This window comes from Orbicella faveolata, unplaced genomic scaffold (genome assembly GCF_042242905.1).
Source record: "Orbicella faveolata isolate gen_17 unplaced genomic scaffold, um_ofav_v1 contig_36, whole genome shotgun sequence".
Lineage (NCBI taxonomy): Eukaryota > Metazoa > Cnidaria > Anthozoa > Scleractinia > Merulinidae > Orbicella > Orbicella faveolata.
The window spans coordinates 15,075,648-15,097,587 of record NW_028301565.1 but is presented as its reverse complement, the minus strand read 5'-3'; the positions used below and the strand labels follow the sequence as shown (position 1 = coordinate 15,097,587).

At 40.6% G+C, this 21,940-nt stretch overlaps 1 protein-coding gene across 1 annotated transcript; it reads left to right on the top strand.

Annotated features, from left to right (window-relative positions):
* Window positions 1–2,654: 2,654 nt before the first annotated feature.
* Window positions 2,655–12,735, top strand: LOC110055954 (major yolk protein-like). Its single transcript, XM_089274735.1, has 11 exons — window positions 2,655–2,790; window positions 2,968–3,681; window positions 5,319–5,566; window positions 6,226–6,462; window positions 6,708–6,867; window positions 7,507–7,672; window positions 8,004–8,195; window positions 8,674–8,986; window positions 9,583–9,878; window positions 10,191–10,777; window positions 11,220–12,735. Exons 1-11 carry the CDS (start codon window positions 2,733–2,735, stop codon window positions 12,365–12,367), a joined length of 4,119 nt encoding a protein of 1,372 aa, XP_089130861.1. The 5' UTR covers window positions 2,655–2,732; the 3' UTR covers window positions 12,368–12,735.
* The last annotated feature ends 9,205 nt before the right edge of the window (window positions 12,736–21,940 follow it).

Sequence of the window (21,940 nt, the reverse complement as noted above, 5' to 3'; positions counted from 1 at the left end):
GAACTTGAATTGGTAAGTCAGAATTTTGGGACAAGAAATCTTTGGATAATAAATCACTTATTAGATGTTTCGGTGTGTAGTATCGCTGTATATTCTTACTCGTTGTTTGTATTTTGACCCGCCCTACGGGCTCGTCAAAGTACGGCACAGCTCGTAAAAATATACAACGATACTACACACCAAAACTGATCTAATAAGATATATTTACTGGTTTGTATGTCGTGATCGATGCTTTGTTTTCTCTGTGGCCTGCGTAGGTGATGTCCGCTACTGCATCCAGCGCTTCGGTGTATAATGCTGAGAACACGACTAGCGATGCAAGTGGCGAGTAACGCGCGCGAGTTTTAAAAGTGAGCGTGTAGGGACTGCGGCATGTTTCCCGCGAGTCACCTCCTTCCCCTTCCCCGTCAACCTATGCTCCATGATGACTTTTTCATAGCTTTCCGCCTGTTAACCAGCTGGCTATGATCACGTAAGTTTATGGTTTGTTTTTGGCACTCTTCAGAAATAAATAGATTTGACTTAATGTATCAGGAAATATTCGTGGCTATTTTCTTTGGCAAAGTCTCGAAGCAAATAATTTATAAGGGGGTAATCATCTGGTACGATGATTGACCATCAATTTAAAATCTACAGTTCTGCCGAACACTTACATACCGCAGTAAATCGATTAGCTGCTGATACTTAATATTTACCACGCCTTGAATAAAACATCCCATCTAAAAGAGAAAGCTATTTTTCTCATAACTTTCAACACAACGACTACAAAAGAGCCGAAATAAAGACTAGAGTTGGATTTCAAGTTGAAGGTCAATGAGTTTTATTTTATTTTATTTGATCAGCTATATTTGGAACTATTAAACAGTGCTGGGAACGCGTGATCGATGTTTCCCCTCTTTCAAGTCCTAGCTACTCAAATCATTGACTTTATTGCCCCCAAACTATTTTAAGGAGGTCGAACGTAAATGTAAGCCGGTTTTCTCCCGAGCTGTAGCTTTCTAGCTCAATTTGCGTATCGCTCTGCTTTTAGTATATCGCTCCCGTATGGCGCGAAATTTTTGCGGGTTCCGAATCTTTGCGCTTTTTTTTCCTACGCTATATCCGCAAAAAAGTTCCCGTCGAGAAGTTCGATTCTCGGCTGCAAAAATTTTATCCGCAAAAATGTACTCCACTGGCGAAATTGTACATACAAACATCATATGTAGAGATGATAGTAGCTATCGATTGCGGGGACAGACAGACCAGACAGTGATTCTAAAGATGGGGAAAGAGTAGAATACTGGTGTGGAAAAGAAAGCTCGAGGAATCAGTAATGCATCAAGTTGTACCGTAGTCATTGCTGATCCATTGCTGCCGCAATCAGCCACATTAGCACAAGGTGTTATTGTATTAAAAAGAGCCTGACACTGAATGCCGTGTTTTAGATTTACTCTCTGCATGGTGTCTCATTTGTCGATTGCATGTTGTTTAAGACTTCCTGAAAATCGCACAGGAAGATAAACGAGTCTTTTACAATAGCAAAACGTAGTTACCGCAAAATACAAAAAATCGCCGATGCCCAAACCAGTCGTGCCACATGCACGGTTTGTTGGGAATACATTTTTAAATTTAATTTCTTTCACTTGCGACAGCTTAGCTTGAGGGGTAATCCACATATTTTTACAGTCATTACACTCAGAGGAGGATCCAGGGGAATTCTCTACAAGGTCGCTGGAACCCATTTGCTGTTTTAGAAAGAATGCAAGGCCGAACTGCCTATAATTTGGCCGTTTAATTGCTCCCCTCTTCCGACCCTCATCGCGCCTTCGGCTGGCTTCTCTCATGCACCTAAGTGCGCAGCTCAGACCAGGCTTACGAAGTAAGTCTGAGAAGATCATAAGTATTGTTTTTTAACAATCGCTTTTGTATTCGAATACTCTTAAGATCAATCTCAACCTAAGAGAGCTTTGTCAACGCGGCCTCTAGTCTCGCCCATCTGGAGTGGAACGTTTATTTGCATTGGTGATTAGCATTCAAATCCTCAACAAAATCTTTAAAATATATTCATGCCATTCACAAGAGCAAAGTTATTGATCACTGAATGCAAGTTCTCTTTACATACATTAATAATTATATTTGTGTCATAAGAAGTTCGCGCGGCTCCATTTCCTGAGAAATAAGTTACATAACTGTAATACAGTTCATAAGTTAAGTCGTATCCGCTGACAGAGTGTTGAATTATAAAGTCCGATTTTGGGATGCTGAGTCATGGGGTGTGAGCCAATGGTCAATGGTCTAATACTGAATTGCAAAGTCCAAAATTGAATGCATATTGAAGAGTCGGATGCTGTGTTAAAAGTACACTATAAAACTGTTGACAGCTGTAAGTTGGAAGTTGAACTACACATCTGATTTTTGACGGAGATCGAACTGATAATGAGATATGTGTTTTGGTTATTTCTTTATTCTCCGCTGACTTTAATCCAATTATAAACAAAAGTTCGATAAGCCACAAATGTGTAACTATTATGTAACACACCTTGTGCTCATTTTACAGCCCAGCATGAAAATAATGAAAAATAACAATAGCAGGAAATCGCCGCTAATAGGATCCAGATCAGCTGATGAAAAGCCTGGAACAAACATGAGCAGATGATCAATGGTGTGACTGATCATGTGATCAATCCACAGCTATAAATTAAAGGCTACCGACCAGCTTTCACATCAGCTCTCTCAGTAGCAAACCCTCTACCATGAAAGGACTGGTGGTGTTGCTGTTCCTCGTCTGCGCCTTGGTCGATGGTCTCCCAGGTACTTTAAATATCAACTAGACGTAATGTAGAGCAATTTTACAAGCTGTGATTTAGTAATTAGTCAGAGACGGTCCCGGCAGGTTGCTTTATCAATTTGGCCTTACTTAAACGGCTGCAAGACTTGCTAGAATAATGGAACATTATTAATCTCGGTGTTACTTTAATTTTCTAATAGCCAGAAGTTGGGAAAAGAAGCGACTAGGACATGACAAGAAGTGGACGTTTGAAGACTGGAAAGTGAAGGCTCGTCCTTGGGAACAGAAACCATGGAAAGAGCCCGGAGAAGAAATCGAAGGAGACGACATCCCAAAAGTTCGCTGGTGTGTTACAAACCCATGTGAGATGAAAAAGTGCAAGAGGATGGCCATGAAATTCAAGTACATGGTGAGCCCACAGATGTACTGGAGCTGCGCCATGGCGCCTTGCAAAGAATCTTGCATGGAAGAAATTCGACTTGGACGCGCAGACATCATGACGGCTGAAGGTGAAGAAATCTACATAGCCGGGAAGGTACACGATCTGATTCCTATCATGTTTGAAAAGGACGACCACAAAGACATCCCAGACTACGACACGAAGTTTGCCCAGTATGAAGGTCCAGACGGTATCCTCAAGCACTACTCTATCGCACTGGTGAAGAAAACCACCACTGGTATCGAGAGCTTTCAGGACCTGAAAGAGCGAAAATCGTGCCACTCCGGCGTGGACAGCACAGCCAGTTTCAAGTCCCCCGTTTGTTCCCTTATCGAGAAGGGTATCATGCAACGCACAGGGAACGTGTATGAGAGCGCGGGGGAGTTCTTCAAAGAGAGTTGTGTGCCCGGCGTACAGCATGACATGTACAACCCGAACATGACCAACCCTGAATCCCTCTGTAAATTATGCAAAGGTATGTCAGTAAAAGTCATTTTATTGTTAGTTGTTCATTTCTTGTATATAGGTAACATTGTAACAAAAGAAAGTCAATTTTACTTGGTATGTTAAAAATTTGCAAGGTTCCAATTCGGTTGTATTAAATTCTGTTTGCTATTTTAATTGCCTGGGTACAATGTCCGTGAGCTGTTATATTTCTTGGCAATCTTCCCAACAAGGAAAAGAAAAAAAGCCTTAATGTACTTAACCTGCACCTTCAAAGTCTTCAATTTCAGTCGGTATCTCTTCCGCTATCTTGCCTTTTTTTCACTAAAACAAACATACCTGAGTCATATAGAAGTAAACCTTTCATATCCTGATTGCATTCAAAGGAAAATAATTCACTGATTAGATGGAGTGAGGAGAACAATGCATCCACTTTCTGGCTCTATTTTTTGTGCTTTTACCTCACCTTGCTTTCACGCACTGGCGCACGTGCATCGGATTAAATTGCGCCGTTTTTTGTTTCCTCAAGTTTTCAACCCGGCAGCCTTTAACATTTTTTTTATTCCATTGATTTACAATATTCTATATATATTCAATATTCTATATTCTACATTGAAGTGTCAAAAAGGGGAAAACCTGGACTTTCAAGCGAATGTGTTGGAATATTGCAGTTGTGCAAACTTGCATGTCTCTTGAGCGGAAACAGTTTTTCAATTTCCCTTGAAATGAAATGAAAGACTTTATTTAAGTGACAGACACGAAATGCATTTTATTTCCAAGTGACTTTTTTTTTTTTCCACTGGCCGGAATGACTTATTTGCTTTTCTGTCGACTTGAGTTTGAACTGATCAGTTCTTCCCTGCAGTTAAAAAAAAAGTGTTTTTCAAACCCGAAGCTAACCTTGGTCCTGAAAAGAACTTTAAAAAAAACGCCAATCAGTCATCTGCCTGTCAATTGAACTTAAATTATACCTTGCCTTATAACATGAACTATTTGACGTGCCTGACAAATTTTCAAATAATGGGCTTTCCGGCTGATCTTAGTTGCAATATTTGCGTTCAAACAACAAGTTTCAGGTAACTGAATGTGCCTAGCGTTTCATGTTACTCAACTATTTGTTTGAAGAGAGCACATGATTCCCGTCTTGAAGAACACATATATATCACAAGGTTTTAAAGAAATGATAATCCAAGCTTGATCACAAGCTATGATGTCGGTCACAACCCCCCCCCCCCCCCCAAAAAAAAAACATTAAAAAATAGCTTTTATATCAGCAAAACAACAAACGCACGCATATGAAATGCTGACAATCTTAGATCGATTCCGCGAGTCATGAATAAAATTCGTTTTCTTAAAAGTGAAGCGCAGCTTACGACTCCAGAGAGTACAAAAACGCTCCTTTTGCGAAAATTTATTAAATGTGCTGTTATCTCCGTGGATTTTTAATGATTGGATCCGGAAGCCAGTTTTGCCTAGTTTGTTTTATTTGCTTTTCGTTTTCGAACAATTTCACAGCTGCCTGCTCGAGGTCCAAGCCATAAGTCCTTGCCTCAGCATGTTGCCCGATCCCTCACGTGCGCTCCTTAACGTCACGCTTCCCTATACTTCCTGCAAAATAACTCGGAAGCCAAGCTTGACAGATATATTATTACTTTTTTCAACGCACAGGAAAAGACGATGATGAATTCTGTGAGACGCTGTCAGACAAGAAGGAACCTTACTATGGCTACTCAGGAATGCTGAAGTGCCTTCGCGAAGGGGCGGGAGATGTAGGATTCGTCCACACCCACGAGGTCATTAGGAACTTGGAGGATCTCTCTAAAGAATTTGATATTGTGTGCAGAAACAAGAAGCTTCCTCTGGAGTGGACAAATATTATCAAGAAAGACTGCCACCTGGCTGAGGAAAGCCCTCAGGTACATAAACATACTAGTCTCGTTCGTAAGCGCAGACATTTTCCGTTCCGTAACACACGGCTTCTGCACTCGCCGCAACTCCTGTAGGCGTCCGTCGTGTTGTTATGTTATATGCCTCTTGTTATGCACGTAATGACGTTTTAGTTATGTAATAATCGCTATGTGATATCTATCTATTTATTTATTTATTTATTTATTTATACAATTCCTCCTCTTCACGCTGAATTACAACAGTTTGTTACAAGAAGAAATGGAGAAGGGCCAGATTTAGTTAAACTAATTACATACCCCTGAGTTAAATTACGTTTATTTTATGATAGAAAAGAGTCTAATAAAAAGTAGTAATATCTTGCAATAGCCAATGTTGCCCAAATTAGTAGTGAGCAAAACAATATTGGTAAAGTGCTCTTTTCAGTAGTTTTCTAGTTGACGTTTTACCTATAGATGAAGGAAGGTCATTTCAAAATGATATGGGTTTCTTCTCTGAGCTCCGCTTGGCGATAACCAGTGTTCCCCAACTCATTGCTCCCCCACCCCAACTACTGGCCTGAGAAAAATACTCTTCAAATATTCCATGCAAATAATTGAATATGGAATTATTACGAGTCTTGTTTTCAGTGTTAAAGTGAATCCATGATTGCACACTCTTTTCTCGCCAGGTCTTGATGGTGTCCAAGGACAAGCCAAAGGAATGGATTCAGGGTTGTACCAGTGCTCTCACGCAAGCCTCGACACTCTTCTCATCACCAGACACAGATAAAGCATTCGGCTTGTTTGACTCTTCTCTGTACTGTGACAAAATGGAAGGCTATGATGAAAATGGTGAGGATTACAAGGACAAGAACAAGGACCTTATCTTCAAGGATTGTAGCAGTTCCCTGGAGCTCATCCCTGAGGTAATTTTGTTGAATTGTCTTTCACTTCCTTTACAAAGGGCCGGTTTTCAAGGTAAATATATTATCTCAATGAAAGCAAAGTTATGCGAACAAGATGTCTAACTGTTAAGGATATAGCAGTAGGAATGAAAGTCTTATGTGGGAACGAATGAACTGCTCCAGTCAGTCTTTGCCTTTGAACAAATGTATGTCTGAGCTCGCCTTAGATTTGAAGTCATTTCTTAGACTTAGTTCTATATCTGTAGGATAAAAGAACATACAAGGAATTCCTTGGTGTAGACACGGTTGGTATTTGGAAGACCTGTGCAGAACTTAAATCCAAGCCACGCGCTTTCATGTGCGTCGTTGGAGACGAAGAAATGAAGAAATGCCAGGATATGATCAACAAATTCCAGACAGTCACCTGTGAGTCAGTCATTCTTCAGTACCTTGTTTAGTTGGATATTGTTTTGAGGAAATAAAAAGGAGCCTCTTTAGCGTTTTCATGGAATTTCCAATCACGAACACGAGAAAAGTTTCTATTAACAGCCAGATAGGTCGTAGCTGAATAGAAAGAGTTTCATGATCAGGTTTTCAAGCAAAACCACTTCCTTCACACGATAACGCTCAAGTCAACAATCACCCCCATAGAAGCCGTTTGTTCGGTCCATTCGGAAACTAAAAGAGTTTAGGCAGTAACGCGTCTCGCATAACCTGTCACTTTGTTTCACGTGTAAGGCAATCGTTGTCTCCCAGATCACGTGAAGTACCCCCGGACACGCTCGTGATACTCACGCTAACGAATAAACCCTATGCTCTTGGCTGTAGCTGACTTGAAAAGTTACTTAGAGTTGTTGAATTTACCGAGATATTTTTATTTCGCTCTCGAGCTTTCCGATTGAGAAAAAAATTATGATAGCATTACCTTTCGAAAAAGTGTTAGACATAATTGCATACTTACCACATCAATACTACCCCATAAATAATTCTTGCAGGATTAACCAATTTTAATGAGCTATTTCTGACTGACTTTCCTTTTGATAAAGTAACGATTTCTTTTAACAGACGCTAAAGAGATCTCCTGGGGTTGTGTTGAGGCCAGTGGCAAGAAAGAGTGCACGGAAATGGTAGCTAAAGGCTTAGCCGATATTGTCGACCTCAACTCCACGGACATGTTTTTGGCAGGACTGGATTATAATTTGATTCCTTTCATGGCAGAGAATTATAAGGGGTAAGAGTTTCGTTTTCAAACAAAACTTTCTAGCCTAGCTCCGGTTGCTGTGTTAGGAAAACCAAGACAGAATAATATGGCTGAATCATCGCAAAAGGGGAAAAAAAATGAGGAACAAAAGTACGTGCATCTTTCATTCAATAGAGGAATTGTTTAGAAACGAGAGCAATAATCTTTTCTTTCTTTTTCGCCATTTGGCTCACGTGACATATTCCGCGTTTTTCATAGCTCACCCGCTTCTCATTACTGAGTTCCCGAAAAGCGTTTTGTAAAATTTGAAAATTGATCTCATTTCTTCGCATATTAAAGTACTTCCCTTACATTTAAACAGGAAGGATCCTTGGACAAAAAGCATCACCATCGGCGTCATGCTTAAGGGCAAAACTGATCTATCAGAAGACATGCGCGGCTGGAAAATGTGTAACGCAGGCGTTGACAAGATCAGCGGTTTCCTTCACCCAATGGGATGGCTCTTGGCTAATGGCACAATACAACGATCTAGCTCACCTCTGAAATCGATCGGGTTAGTAGAAATTTTTTGATATCTTTGTAACCCAGTGACATTTTCCTTAAAAATCGAGGAATTACACTGTGATGATAATGTAATTTCTCCGTACGATATCAGAACATTTTGAACTAGACAGGTGGTGAAAATACTTAAAATGTCAGCCGTTAAGATTGTGTGGGAATACCAACACGACGTCTCAGAGCTAAATTCAGAGTTTCGCTGCTTTTGTCAGGGCTAAAAGAGTTCCAGCTGTTATTTGGATCGTCACGCAACGTTTCTCGAAGGCAAATGCGAAGGTTTACGTGACGACACATCACAGCAGATAATTGTAGTGACGCTAATGGTGCTACTTAGATCTTTAGGTTTCGGATGCTGTTGTCTTGTAGCTGTCGCGTGCTGCGCTAGGCTGACAAATCAATTAACTCATTTACAGAGAAACAATGCCGTGTGGATTTCATAACCCGTTGCTTTTATTTCATTGTCATATTCTCAGACAACACTTCGGTGAAAGTTGTGTACCTGGAATAAACACGATGGACCTGACCAAGTATCCTCTGTTGTCACGCACACTGGATTGGCGATCGATGCTCAAGGATAAGATCGTGACGTGGGAGGACAGGTATGAAGCTCCTCTGTGGCGCCAGTGGCAAGACAAGCAGAGCGGTATCAGTAACGGATACCACTCAATGTACGAACTGCAAGACTTCGAATCACCAGAGTTCCTTAAGCTGATCAAAATGATGACCTCAGATGACCCGCGTACGCACGCGTTCCGCACTCCATTGATGCAGGAAGTCTTTAAGTTGGTAAATATAATGCATCCTCTTTCAAACACTCTAGCTGTGAAACACTGTCCAGTATAGTACCACTAAACGTTCCATAGCATGGTTGTACATGGTTAAATAGAAAAAAAAAAAGAAAAGGAAGGATTGGAACTACCAGGGCGGTCTAAAAAACACCCATGAACAGACCAATGGGTACTGAGGTTCAGTAACTCTAACCGACAGTCCTGCTACATAAGTTTATAGACTCAATATGAAACAAACAGTCAAAATCTCTCTCGATCGTCATGTTTTTGCCCTGTAATCAGCTTTAAATGTATGAATTACGCTCGACAACAGATATATTCATGCATAATAACTTACGAGTCACCCAGAGATCTTTTTCGTAAGAGAAAAAACGAGATGTGACACATGGCGGCTGTTTATATTCAGCGAATTTTATGGCAACGAAAACGTTGGTCAACAGACAGAAACGTAACCTCTGACGCAGTTTCGAAAAACTTAAAACATGAAAGTGAATTTCCCAGAAAACTGTGTCTTACGAACTTATAGACCATAGAAACTGCGTGGACGTGATGCGTCTACGACTTACTACTAGCATTACTTCTCTTGCACTTCAGGCAAGCAAAGACTTCAGCTGGGACAACTATGGTGGCTTGAAAGATTTCTACGATTTGGAGATGCCCAAGTGGAAGCTGTTTGGCTGGGTGTGGGAGAAACCAGAGGAGTGGACCGAGGACGAATGGCAATTGTTCGAGATGTGGGTCGAGGAGAAATGGAATCAAAAGGAGGACTGGGGAGCATACACTGACAAGTGGACCGATGACGATTGGGTGACATTTAAGACATGGATGGATTCTGAATACAAGGAGTATGTGAAAGATCATATGCCTCTCCATCAAGACATCTTCATCAGGTAAAAAATAAATGTTTTTCCAGCACTGGGGTTTCTCTTGTAGAGCTAATGGTTTATGTCACGAAAATAAAGGATTTGATCAGCATGGAGAATATCGATCCGTGGATATGGAACTAAATTCGCGCACCTTCACGCACACACTAAAGTAATTTTAGGGAATCTTTGCTGTTAATTGCACACCAGGAAAAACATGCCCGTTGCTTCGAGCCCCAATGGTTTTAATCAATATTAGTCTGGATTAAGTTTTCAGATACGTGTCTCGAAGAGCATCATTATTCTTTATTATCATCATTTTTATTTTACCATCTATAGACTTTCCCTGCTCTGTGCTCGTTATTTCTGGCTTATGAATGAATGGACTAACCTTCAGTGGGACAACGTGGACATAAAACAATGCCGTGAAAAGATGTGTGAATCGTGTGCTGGTCTAGGCGATAAGAAATGCTCCATGGATCCCATCAGCGAAGAATACTACGGGTACGAAGGAGCCCTGAAGTGTCTCAAGAGGGACGATGGCGATGTAGCCTTCATTGATGGTTCCACTTTTGAAGATACTATTGCAAAGAATGGCTACACAAAAGACGACTTCGTTCTCTTGTGTCCAGATGGAAAAACTGTGGACTTCACCGGACCTGATTCCTTTAAAGAATGTAACTTTGGACGCGTGCCATCCAACGCACTTGTCACGTGCAACATGCACGATGGTGTCTGGCGATGGAAGGTGACAAAAGCCTTACTTGAGGCTCAGAAAGTCCTGACCGTGCAGGGTGTGCCTGATGATGCCATATTAGGCAAGGACGTTGAGAGCTTGACACCAATACCGTTCGTCAACCAGACGTACCAGGTGTGGCTTGGCCCCATGTTCCTGCGTGCAATGGAGGGAGTCTTGCAACCACCAGGTAACCTTCTTATCTTGACTTCCTCACCTCTCCCCACCCTTGTCCTTGTTCCAACCCACGATAGAAATAATATGAGGCCCCGAATAAATCCTAGACAACGAAATGTTTGATCGTCTATTGACAGCGCTATGATACAGCGAAAGAGAAGAATTGTCATAAATTGAGAGATAAAAGGTTTTTTTTCCTCAAGTTGTTGTTGTCAAGGTAATCTTGGTGTAAACAGTTGCGCAGTACAGAATGTTATTGTTAAGAAGGGGAAGGTGGGGAAAGGGTAAGTTTAATCACAAAAGCGCTAACTCAAAAGCCTGCCCGAGATTACAAATTATTTAATCTTTTGATTAAGAAATAAAACTAGTGAAGAGATCAACGGAAAAAAAAACATTGCAAAAGCGCTGAACAGGCTTTCAACTCTCCCTATACTTAGAAAATATTTTCCTTGCAGTTAAAGATAAAGGGTTTGAAGAGATGTCTGACCCCATTGTCGAATGTTTGGGCGATGAGTGCGATGACGAAGTAGAAGACCGTCCTCCTTGTGATGAATGCGAAGACGAGGACACCTTGTGCTTGGAGAACTGCTGGAGTGAGGAACTACCAGAGATAACCACACCCAAAGGCAAAGGGCGCCAGAAGTCCAAGAAGATTGATGGCCAAGGACTGGTGAATGGTCGCCAGGACCATCGAGATGGTAAAAAGCAAATGACGCACAAGAAAATGATGATGATGATGATGAAGAAAAAGATGCAAGGGAAACCAGGAGCACGAAAAATGCTTAAAATGATGAAACCTGGCATGAAGAAAATGAAGCTAATGAAACGCCGAGGAATGCGACCCATGGGAGCAATGATGGGTCATCAGCGCCATATGGGACCAATGAAGTATGGAATGAAACCTATGATGGGACCAATGAAGTACGGTATGAAGCCCATGATGGGACCAATGAAGTATGGAATGAAGCCTATGATGTATGATATAAAACACGGCATGGGCAAGATGAACTATATGATGCGCAAGAAGATGATGGCGATGGGCCAAGGAAAGTTGATGATGACGATGAAATATCCAATGATGGGTCAAAACATAATGATAGAAAAAATGATGAAAGGCTACAAAATGATGAACTATCGCATGGAAACTGGACCTATTATGCACAACGACAAAACTCTTCGGGGCGAGTTCTACACGAAGGTGCTCTTTGTGCGTGATGGCACATGTAACGCAATCGTCCGTGACCTCAGCTGCTTCGGAAAGCAGAAGAACGTTAGAATGCTATCTGGACGTGTTGGCAAAACTCCCATCTCTGTTCCGATGTGCCCTCGACCCACCATCATGAAAAAGACCACCGCCCAGTTTACATGCGACACTGGTGCTAGCTTCCTGAAGCCCGTTTTTGTCCCCATGAAGTGCTCTTACGCTCCCTGCAATCCCGGCTTCTGGCTCCCTGATTGGTCCAACGATCAGTACTGGAACGGAGACAATTCGTATCCCGAAGATTACTGGGGAAGCAAGGACTGGTGGAAATTCGAGGAGCGAGATGGAAACGAGAATTGGTTTCTTGCAAATGGCGACCGAAATCGCGTGGGAAAGGACTGAAACCAGGCGAAAGGTTTGTGACGTGGACAGAATAAAGTAGCTGTACCACTTTTTCCGTCACGAGTGAAATCTTACGTTTAACCGCATATATTCAACTACTGGATTTGGAAATATTGTAGATGTAATGGGATTATAGTTTCGGGGCTTTAAAAAATACAGAGCTTTTTACGAATTTTTTTTTTTTTTTTTTTTTGCCATGTTAACCGCGAAATTTCATTGTGATATTCTTTAAATGATGTTAACATATGTTAGGACTGGAGTAGTTTTCATAAAAAAACTTTTCGCAAAATTCTTCATTTATAATTTGACACAATGTTGTAGTTTTTTTAGTCAGCATTTTTCCGCAATAAAGAAGCATTTTAAAATGATCATTGCTAGTGTTGTTTAACAGAAAACGAACGAACGATGATTGATGGACGAAACTGGGAGGAACGACTGATGCTCTGCTTCCTACAGTTTCAGCCCTTGATTTCTTTGAAAAATAGAACTCCTTAGATTTGCCCTTTTGACTTTACAATTTTTCAGCGGAATGTGTTTCTGGACAAGACCTTATTCTAAAGAAGGGTCTATTTCGTAGTTCCCTTTCAAAAGAACCCGTAATTCCGACTGAAAGGGTGAATGCTTTTTAATAAAAACGAGATTAAACTAAACCAGCTCCAAAACACTGAAATACGGACATTAGGAAAAGCGAATGTTTAGCCAGAAATTCAATACCTTTAAGAACACGCGCTGAACGCTTAAGACCCCGTGTTTAATTGTTTTTAAAACAAATGTAGGCCAACATTTCTTTACGTTTTGGAATTTAGTCAGTACAGCAGGAGAATGAAGGTATTTTTTTTCGAATCATCTCAAATAGTTTTATCCAGGTTGGCAGCTTCAAAATTATGCACCTTGCACAGTCACAGTTTGAATTGTATTAAGGAAAATGGATGGTGGACAAACACGGCGGATGGAGTGATTTATGACAAAGGTCATTTATTCGATTACCCCGACTTCAACTGACGCCCTATTAGGGGTTTTCGGGATACAGGATATTGTAAGGTAAAAAATTTATTTAGAACAGATATCCCGCAATTTTGAGTAGGAAACTTGTTTGTGTTTGAGCCATTAAGGGATACCGGATATTGGGCCAAAAATTACCCCTTCCGGCCCGCCTAAATTTTGGCCTCTGAACTGGCAGCATATGTTCCTCATAGGAGGTCGAAATTTAAAAAAACAATATGAGTGCTGCTTAGCGTGTTCGTCCTTCTATACTATTCCCAAGTAGACCTTTAACAACAGCGATAATAGCCATTGGGAAAACTTGATATTTGTACGTTTCCAAATTAACCTATAGTAATTTGGACAGTTCCAAGAGCAGAATTAGACCAACACTACTATTATTTCACCCTAATCCAATTTGGAAATAATTGAATGTAAAAAATCCCTGCTACTGCAATTTTGGCAAGCTTCGGAATTTTCTTCATCGAAATATTTCCAAATTCAAAGAAAATGTACAGTTCCAATACATATACTAAATGTATGTGAAATTAATGTACCTGTTTGAAGTTTGGCACTCAGCTCTGGCGAAGCCACAAAGGCAAACAGAGTTTCCTTTCACGCCCCAAATACTCAACCGGCTATAGTTGAAACATCTAAACCCAGGATAAAAGAAGAGGAGGTTATATAGCATAGCGTTAATGATTAAGATTAGGATTAGCTGAGCAATTGAGAATTGAGATGTTCTAACTGCAGGCGTTTGAATCGTATGTTGAAATCCCGACCCCGGGCTAAAATTTTGTTTATTATTCATCGAGACATATCGAGACGAATTAGTTTGTCAACCGGCGAACAAGTCCAAATGATGACTGACATTTTTAACACGACGACACAAGATCGAAGTCATCCCAATGCGACTTGTTCCCTCTGACTAAATAAATTGATGCTACATAACTAAATCCTTCTCTCAATAAGAATGCCAAAGTTCAACAATCTTTAAGTCTACCGAACACAAACTAAGCGCACGAAATTAATGTACCCATTCCGCGATGGGAGCCAAAATGTTCTACTAAATTGATTAATCCAACTGCAATGCGGTTAGCATGCACGACGAGACTTCCGTATTGCGAGCTTGCGCTCTAATTATTGATGATGTGTTTTTCTTTAAAGGTGCTATCTCACAGATGGCACATCTTTAAAATTATTTTCGTCTAATTTTTTTAAGTTTGTCAATTACAATCCATTTCATGTCAATCTTTCTCAGTCGCACTTCTTGGTTTTTAACACCTCTCGGTTATTTTTCTGCTTTGTTTGTTTGTCTATTCCTTTAGACTCCTCGGATGGTTGGAGCAAAGGGCCTCTATAATGCTATCTTTGCATACTATTACTTTTAGGCCTCCTCAAGATTGAAGGCATTCTTGTACATTACGGGAAAAGGCCCTTTTCGCGGTGACGTAGCTCCTCTGTTAAGTCATCTTTATAGTTTGGTTCGAGAACGCGTGGCTAACTTACATTATACTATGAAAACTATTATGGCGGCTAAACATAAATATTGGCAGATTCATCAGTAGACAGTCACAAGTCTATCGACGATCGGGTTCAGTAAAACGTGACTTTAATTTCAACGCATTTAGATGACGAAGGTCCAGTAATTAAATGAGTGTCTTCTGTAACTGCTTTCATTATAATATGAAACTGCTCATACAAGGAGACTGACAAGAGGTCGTAAAGATCCAGCTTCAGTCAGTGGATTTAAACTTTCTTTTCTTCTTTATGCTTTTTTTCTGCGGGCTATACCCGAAAAGGTAAGAGGATACAAGATTGTCCGTTTAAGAGAGTGCACAAATAATCCATGTATAAAATTGACGCAGCAAAAGAGAAGGAGAATAGGTGACTGAAATAACACTGTCCTTTTGGGACACACGCTTCAGCCGCTTCATGCAACGTTGCGTGCATTATTTGCAGTCGCCTTGGTAATACGCTGCTACATTTAGCATATCATTGGGGATGCAAGTTGAAAACAAAATAAAAAATACTTGTGGCTGACAATAGTTTGAGGGGCCTCTGAGTACATGGCCCTTGCTGAAATTTTTGTGCGCATTTGTGGCACGCAGAAGCAGGGGTGGCGAATGGTCCTTCAAAAACTCTGGGTCTCGCAAAATTTTAGTCGAATTTCACGGGTCTCGCAGTCTCCTTTTTTTTAGCGGTTATGTGTGTTTCGCAGTCTCGATTTTTATACGAAGTTCTCTCGGAGTCTCGACTTTTATCAAGGTTAAGGGTTTCAAAGTTCCGATTCGTTTGTTTGTTTTAATAAAAGACGTCTTCTCGTCACTTGATATTGAATTTCAATAAAGCAACTTTCAAATTTCCGAGAAAAAGTTAATCCTAACCTCTGCCAAATTGTCTGAATTCCACAAAAAGCTACAAAACTTACCGCAACGTCATTTTGGCGCCAAAAAACCAGTTAGTTTGTTTTAGGATATCCTAACGTAGTGTGTTATAGTCGAATTTCCAGTTCCAGCTTGTTCGCAAAGACTGGCCAAAAGGCTAAAAGGGGAATCAAGAAGTCACACACAGCCCACGATAGCTCATGATGAAACCCACGAAGTCGAAGAACTTATCTGTTGTCCCCTGTGGAACTGTGTAAAGGCACAAGTATTTACGAGAAAAAGCTCCTTTGTAAGACTTCTGTACAAGCTCATTCTCGCTCATTCTTATAGCTCTCAACTAAATCTGGGGCTCGAATTTTAAGAGTCTGAGCTCCTCACGCTCGCGATCTATAAAGTCAATATTTTTCGGGCTCGTAAAGAAAAGCGCTGGTCTCTGGTCTCTCTGGTCTCTCGCTGGTCTCTCTGGTCTCGGGCCCGTAAAGAAAAGCGCCGCTCTCGCAAAGTCTCGCATTTACCATTCACCACCCCTAGAAGCAAAAAGAGATTTATTTCCGTAACATAGCCCTTGTAGCTTGTGGGAATTTCTCGCGAAAGAGTGCCTTGTTTCAGCGGCAGGATATTTAACGAGGGAAAGCCGCGAGGACAATGGAGAGAAGTTAAGTTCTCAATGTCACAGCACATGTTCAAGGCCCACCTTGGGCCCAGTAGCAACGTGGACGTCTCATAAAATTCAAAGTAATACCCCTTACACCCCAAAACCTGTTTTTGGATCAAAAGTGAGGCTATCCAGCAACGCAATGAAATATAATGAACACACTCACCATCCTCGCAGGGCCTCAAATCGAAGCTTTAGTAACGTAGCACGGCTGTGCATGGTTGCCCCCTTCTCTCTGAAGCTAGTGCGAGGTTTGACTAGACAAAAAGCACGGGTGGCTGACTACAAAGTAAAACAAAAGTCGTAAAAGTCATTAGAGAATGTTGGTGGTGGAGTAAGATATTTTAATTATTAACACTTAACATCAAATAACAAACCAAATGTAACTTCAGTAACAGCTCTGAGGCTAGGTTTATTAGTAGCAAAAACTCGCCACGTTGGTTGATTTCAGGAACGTAGCTAGGGGGTCCTGGGGTTCCCATGCCTCCCCCTTTTGTAAGCCTTTTTTAAACAAACAACCTACAACGGGCGGCGAAAACGACGTGACAATCTAGTGAGTACCCTCACTTTTACACAGCGTGACCTCCCCCCCTCCCCCTTTGAAAAATCCTGGCTACCCCCCTGGTTGATTTACCTTTATCGGCGTCGACTTGATAAATGGCTAGGTATCTCAGAAATGAAAAACTGTCAGCTGTAATCCCTTTGTCTCAGTTTGCCCAATCCGAATTTCTTTGACTTTACTGCAACGAATAAAACAGAAGAAAACACAAGCAAGCAACACGCCAAACGAAAAAAGAATATTAACCATCTTGAAAACCATTTGCACAAATCCTAACGCAAAGTATATCACAACAATTGTTAGTCATCGAAACAGAGGTGACCAGTGAGAGATGCATTAATGTTCACAGAAGTCACTGCTTCCCAAAGTCAATCGCAAACCTGGGTACTCTTATGAAAGTCCCTGTTTCATAAAAGCAACAGTCAGAGAAAAGCGAAAATACGTGTTAAACGTATTTGCGTCAGCCGCTTTAAACGGTACGTGTATCATATTGGGTTCATTTATTGAGTTGAGTTATTTATTTGCATTTGTTTATTGAGTAATCTGTTGGTTTATTTGTTATTTTTTTAGTGTTATATGGTTATTTGGTTGTTTACTTTTTTATTGATTTATTTGTTGCTTGGTTGTTTATTTGTTATTCGTTTACTTCAAGTAATTTATTTATTTAGTTCAATTTTCGCCTGCCCCTGTGATGGTATAAAGCGGGGACAAAATTGCCATCGCAAGTCGAATCGCAAAACAGGCCGAACCCAGCAAACCTTTTCCACGCCGAACCCCTCTTCTAGGTTTTTTCTCGCCGTTTTTCGCGCTGTTCCCCAACTAAACGAACGCCTGAAAAGGGCAAGCTGGTAAACAATGAAATAAGATGGTGTCTTCAACAAGACTGGACTTGTTTGAGATGAACACACTCACTAAATATATTTCTTTTCTTTTCATCAAAAAATGTTGAAAATGCCGCAATGTAAGGTGGAAACTTGTAAAATGAAAACGAGCAGCGTAGCTACACATTACTACACGAAAAAACATGATATGGAAATGACCTGGGCTACTGGGCATGCCAAGGGTTCGCTTCTTCCATATGTCATGCACCCGGTCCATCTTCGAGCTTAGTCCTGCGTTGCTCTCCGACCTGCAAGAAACTGAATGAGAGCACTGTCCAAAGAATTTTATTACTGTAGTTGTTTTGCATTTACTAATGTAGAATCTAATACCTGAGGATATTATCATATTAAGAAAGCGTAAGATAGAAAGAAGAACTAACCTGAAGCATGGCTTGTTAAGTTCAGCTCCTCAATAATAATAATAATAATAATAATAATAATAATAATGACTTTATTACCGTGTCGATTACATTTAGCAGTGGAGAATCCCCACTGTTAATAGGGGACACCTAACTAGAACTATCTAAAAATAATATGCAGAAAAGTCTTATAAGAGAAATTAAAATTATGAGTTACAAAGATGGCAGCCACAATATCCATCTAGGATGTTGTCTAGATCTAGCCTCCGTATGTGGGTCTTAAACTGCTTGAGATTTATCGCCGATCTTTCTTTAATTGGTAACCCAACGCTGCTCTCCGTCCCTCAAGGAACTGACTGAGGGTATTTCTTAAAGGTTTGAAATCCTGTAGTTGTTTTGCATTTACCATTCTAGATTTTAGCTGACTAAGAACATTACTATCCTAAAGTATGAGATAGAAATCACGTCACCTTTGTACTTGGGTACCGGGCCAGCCAAGTTAATCGTCACCATTGGTCTTCCCGTCCACCTTAGGGCTTAGTAATTCGTCTCTCTCCGTCCCTCAAGGGGTCCTCAAGCTCTTTTCCTGAGTAAAAAAAAATAGAGAAAGCAAACGGCGAAAGACCCACAACGTAACAGTGTTAAACCAATCGATCCAATTTATACAAAAAAGAAGAAATTCCCTATAAGTGTGGAAGCCTAGTATTACCTGATCCTAACTTACCTGATCTAAACCAACATAACGTCTCCCTGATGAAGTTTTTTACTCAGATATACGAGTTTCAAATTGAACTTTAAAGCGCCATGATGATCTTGCTCACAGCAAAAAAACATAATAAATAAAATAATCAACAAACCTCTTTCTACGAAAAGGCTTTCTGAGTGTGTTTACCACTAGGTGCTGAGTTGACCACAAGTGCCGTACCCCCCAGGGTAATGGAAAGTGCGCAAATATCACCAGGTGCCATTCCTGGATATGAGGCTGACATTCCAAATACTTGTATTCCCACTGGATGAATAGAGCCTCGTAAAGTTAATTACGTTGACGGAGAACCATCTGCACGTTTCCTGTCTTCTTGCTGAATGGATAGTGCACGTGCACACTCGACCAAGCACAAGCGTTAAATGCGGGTACAATTGAAGAGTAGAGCCTGGGTGTGAGGATCGACTACCCCTGACTTTTCTTATAACTAGATGGGTGGAGTGTACCTAAATGAAGACAAGGATGTAATTGAAGAAGACGTGGCTGTGCACAGGGCGGAACTGTTGACATTTCGACTCTTCACTAGCTAGATGAATGGAGCGCGCTTGATGTAAAAGTTCCTCAACTTGTTTTTAAGTTGTGTAGATGGATCCGCTTCAAGTAATTCGAGGATACAACTGGAGAGATCCGGCTGCGTACAACACCGAAATTTCCTGAACTGATCCTGCCGTTGTGTAATACGGAGCTTGATGTGAATTGAAGATATAGCTGAAGAGATGCGATTGTTTGCGAGGTGGAACTATCAACAACTTGACCCTTTTTTGGATAGATGAAGTGCGATTAACGTTATTGGGAGATGAGACTGGCACGAGCGCACTTTCCTTGTCTGCGTGGCCTGTCTGTGTACAAGTCTTTTGCAACGTGCGCGCTTTTCTCGTTTGCGTTTTGAGGATGCGCGTTTAATCATGGAAAGTCGAGACTATTATTGGAGAAATGCGGCTCTGTGTAAAGTTGAACTTTCTCCCACTTTTCTACTTTACGAATGGCTGTTGGGGGTGCAATGCAGGACTTGATTGAGTAGGCTCACCCCACAAAGCAGAATAAACAAACAGACAAACCTGTAGCTGCCTAGGTGTTAAAACTTCTGGGCTTGTGAGATGAGCTTCCCCACATACTTCCTAATCCTATGAACTGACTATGTCCACTTTGATTCTATATGCGATCCGTCTCTTCATGGTAGATTCCTTCTCGCGGGCTGTTTGTAAGACAGCTAACTAAGGTGTGTGCAATGTCCCTTCAATCCCAGAACTACATTAACTAGAAATATATTATTTAACTAGTAAGGAGAAACTTAAACTTGCCTCCTCTCCAATAGTAAAATAGTTACCTCACTTAATTATCTGGATAAACCTTGCCGAATAGTTCTTCTAAATTACAGAGCAATAACTGTTATAAAGGAGAACTTGAAAGAAATAAAAATTACCGATGTCACAGTGCTAGCTAGGCGAGAGATCGCTCTGAAGCCGAAGCCAGACCGGACGGCGACGACGAACAGTGACGAGATTTGGCCGAAACAATTACATCGAAAGCCGAATCGAAAAAGTACCGAACCCAGGAAATCTTAGGGGAGACACATACCAGACTCCAAGGGGAAATTAAGTTGTAATCTAAATTATGTGCAGCCGAATCCGAACGTTTATATATTTATGTCTGAATGTAAGGTTTATCCAGAGCTCTACATAATTAACCCTTCCCCCCTATCCACAAAGAATTTCACTAACCACTACCACCACAAGGTTGTAATTCTTGAGAGTAATTGAGCAGGGTAGATGTAGCTAAAAGATTACTTTTCTGACCAGACTGTATATGAAGGACGACGACGGTTGTACATCTGTTGGAGAAACCGAAAGGATAATTAATTTATTTGCGTTCACCTTTTTTAGGCGTAAAAACTTTGAGGAAATGAAATAATTACTAATATCTTAAAATCCCTCTACGTTGTACGAGAAGCTAAACAATCAATTCTATTTCACCATTTCATGTATTTGTCTGTAAATTTTAAATCTTGACAATGACTGAAAAAAAAAAAAAACACAGAAAATAAATATATGCAAGACGGCAGCCTTCTCAGGGAATCTGGTCTATCTAATTTGATGTAACAAATTTCCTCGAAAAATATTTGACCTAGTGTATGAAAGTTTAATTTCGACGCAAGAGTAAGTAGCTGTATTTTTTCCCTTAACTTTAACATCATGCATGAAACACATATTCTAGTCTGAATTTTCGGGTTCTAAGTTCTAGCATACATACATACATACATATACTTTATTTAACCTCGAATTTAGAAGAAGCAAAAAGCAAGAAGCAAGTTTCGCTTGTTTGTGATATCTTCAATGTGCAGTTAGGTAATTCTTCGCCAATTTTTTTCTTAACTTCTTAGCGTCTAGTTAAAATGAAATAAAAGTTCCAAAATAGAATTCCCTTTCATTCTTTATGGTATAGCCGACGACGCACGAAAATTGCGCAAAGAAACAATAGCAAAGATACCAGTGACGTCACCTATCGTTATTAATATGCCAGCCAGAGAACTATTGGTCGGTGAAACAAAGAGTTCTTTTGTTTAACGTTTTGAACATTTAAATGACAAAAACAATGTTTGTAAACAAATAACTTCCCAAAAGAGAGTTTTCGCATGACGTCACGGCAGCCATATTGGTGTTCCAAAACAGTGAAACGGCGGCCATGTTCGGTGTACCAAACCAATCCTTTGGGAGTTCAACTCTTTTCTTATGTAAACAGTTTCTTTTGTTCGAATAAATTTGCATGGCTGCTGGTCACGTGACTGAAAACGCTCTATACGATTTGCATGTAAGCAGATGTAAGATAAAAGTAAAAATATCCTGTTGTGCTGCAAATTTAAGGCACTTTTTATCAACCCACCGCTTGAAGAATACTTCCGATAAAACACACTGTTTAGCTTATTGTGAGAAGCAAAGCTTACCTTTCCGGTGTCTTGAATAATTGCAGAAATAAGACAAACGGCTCGTG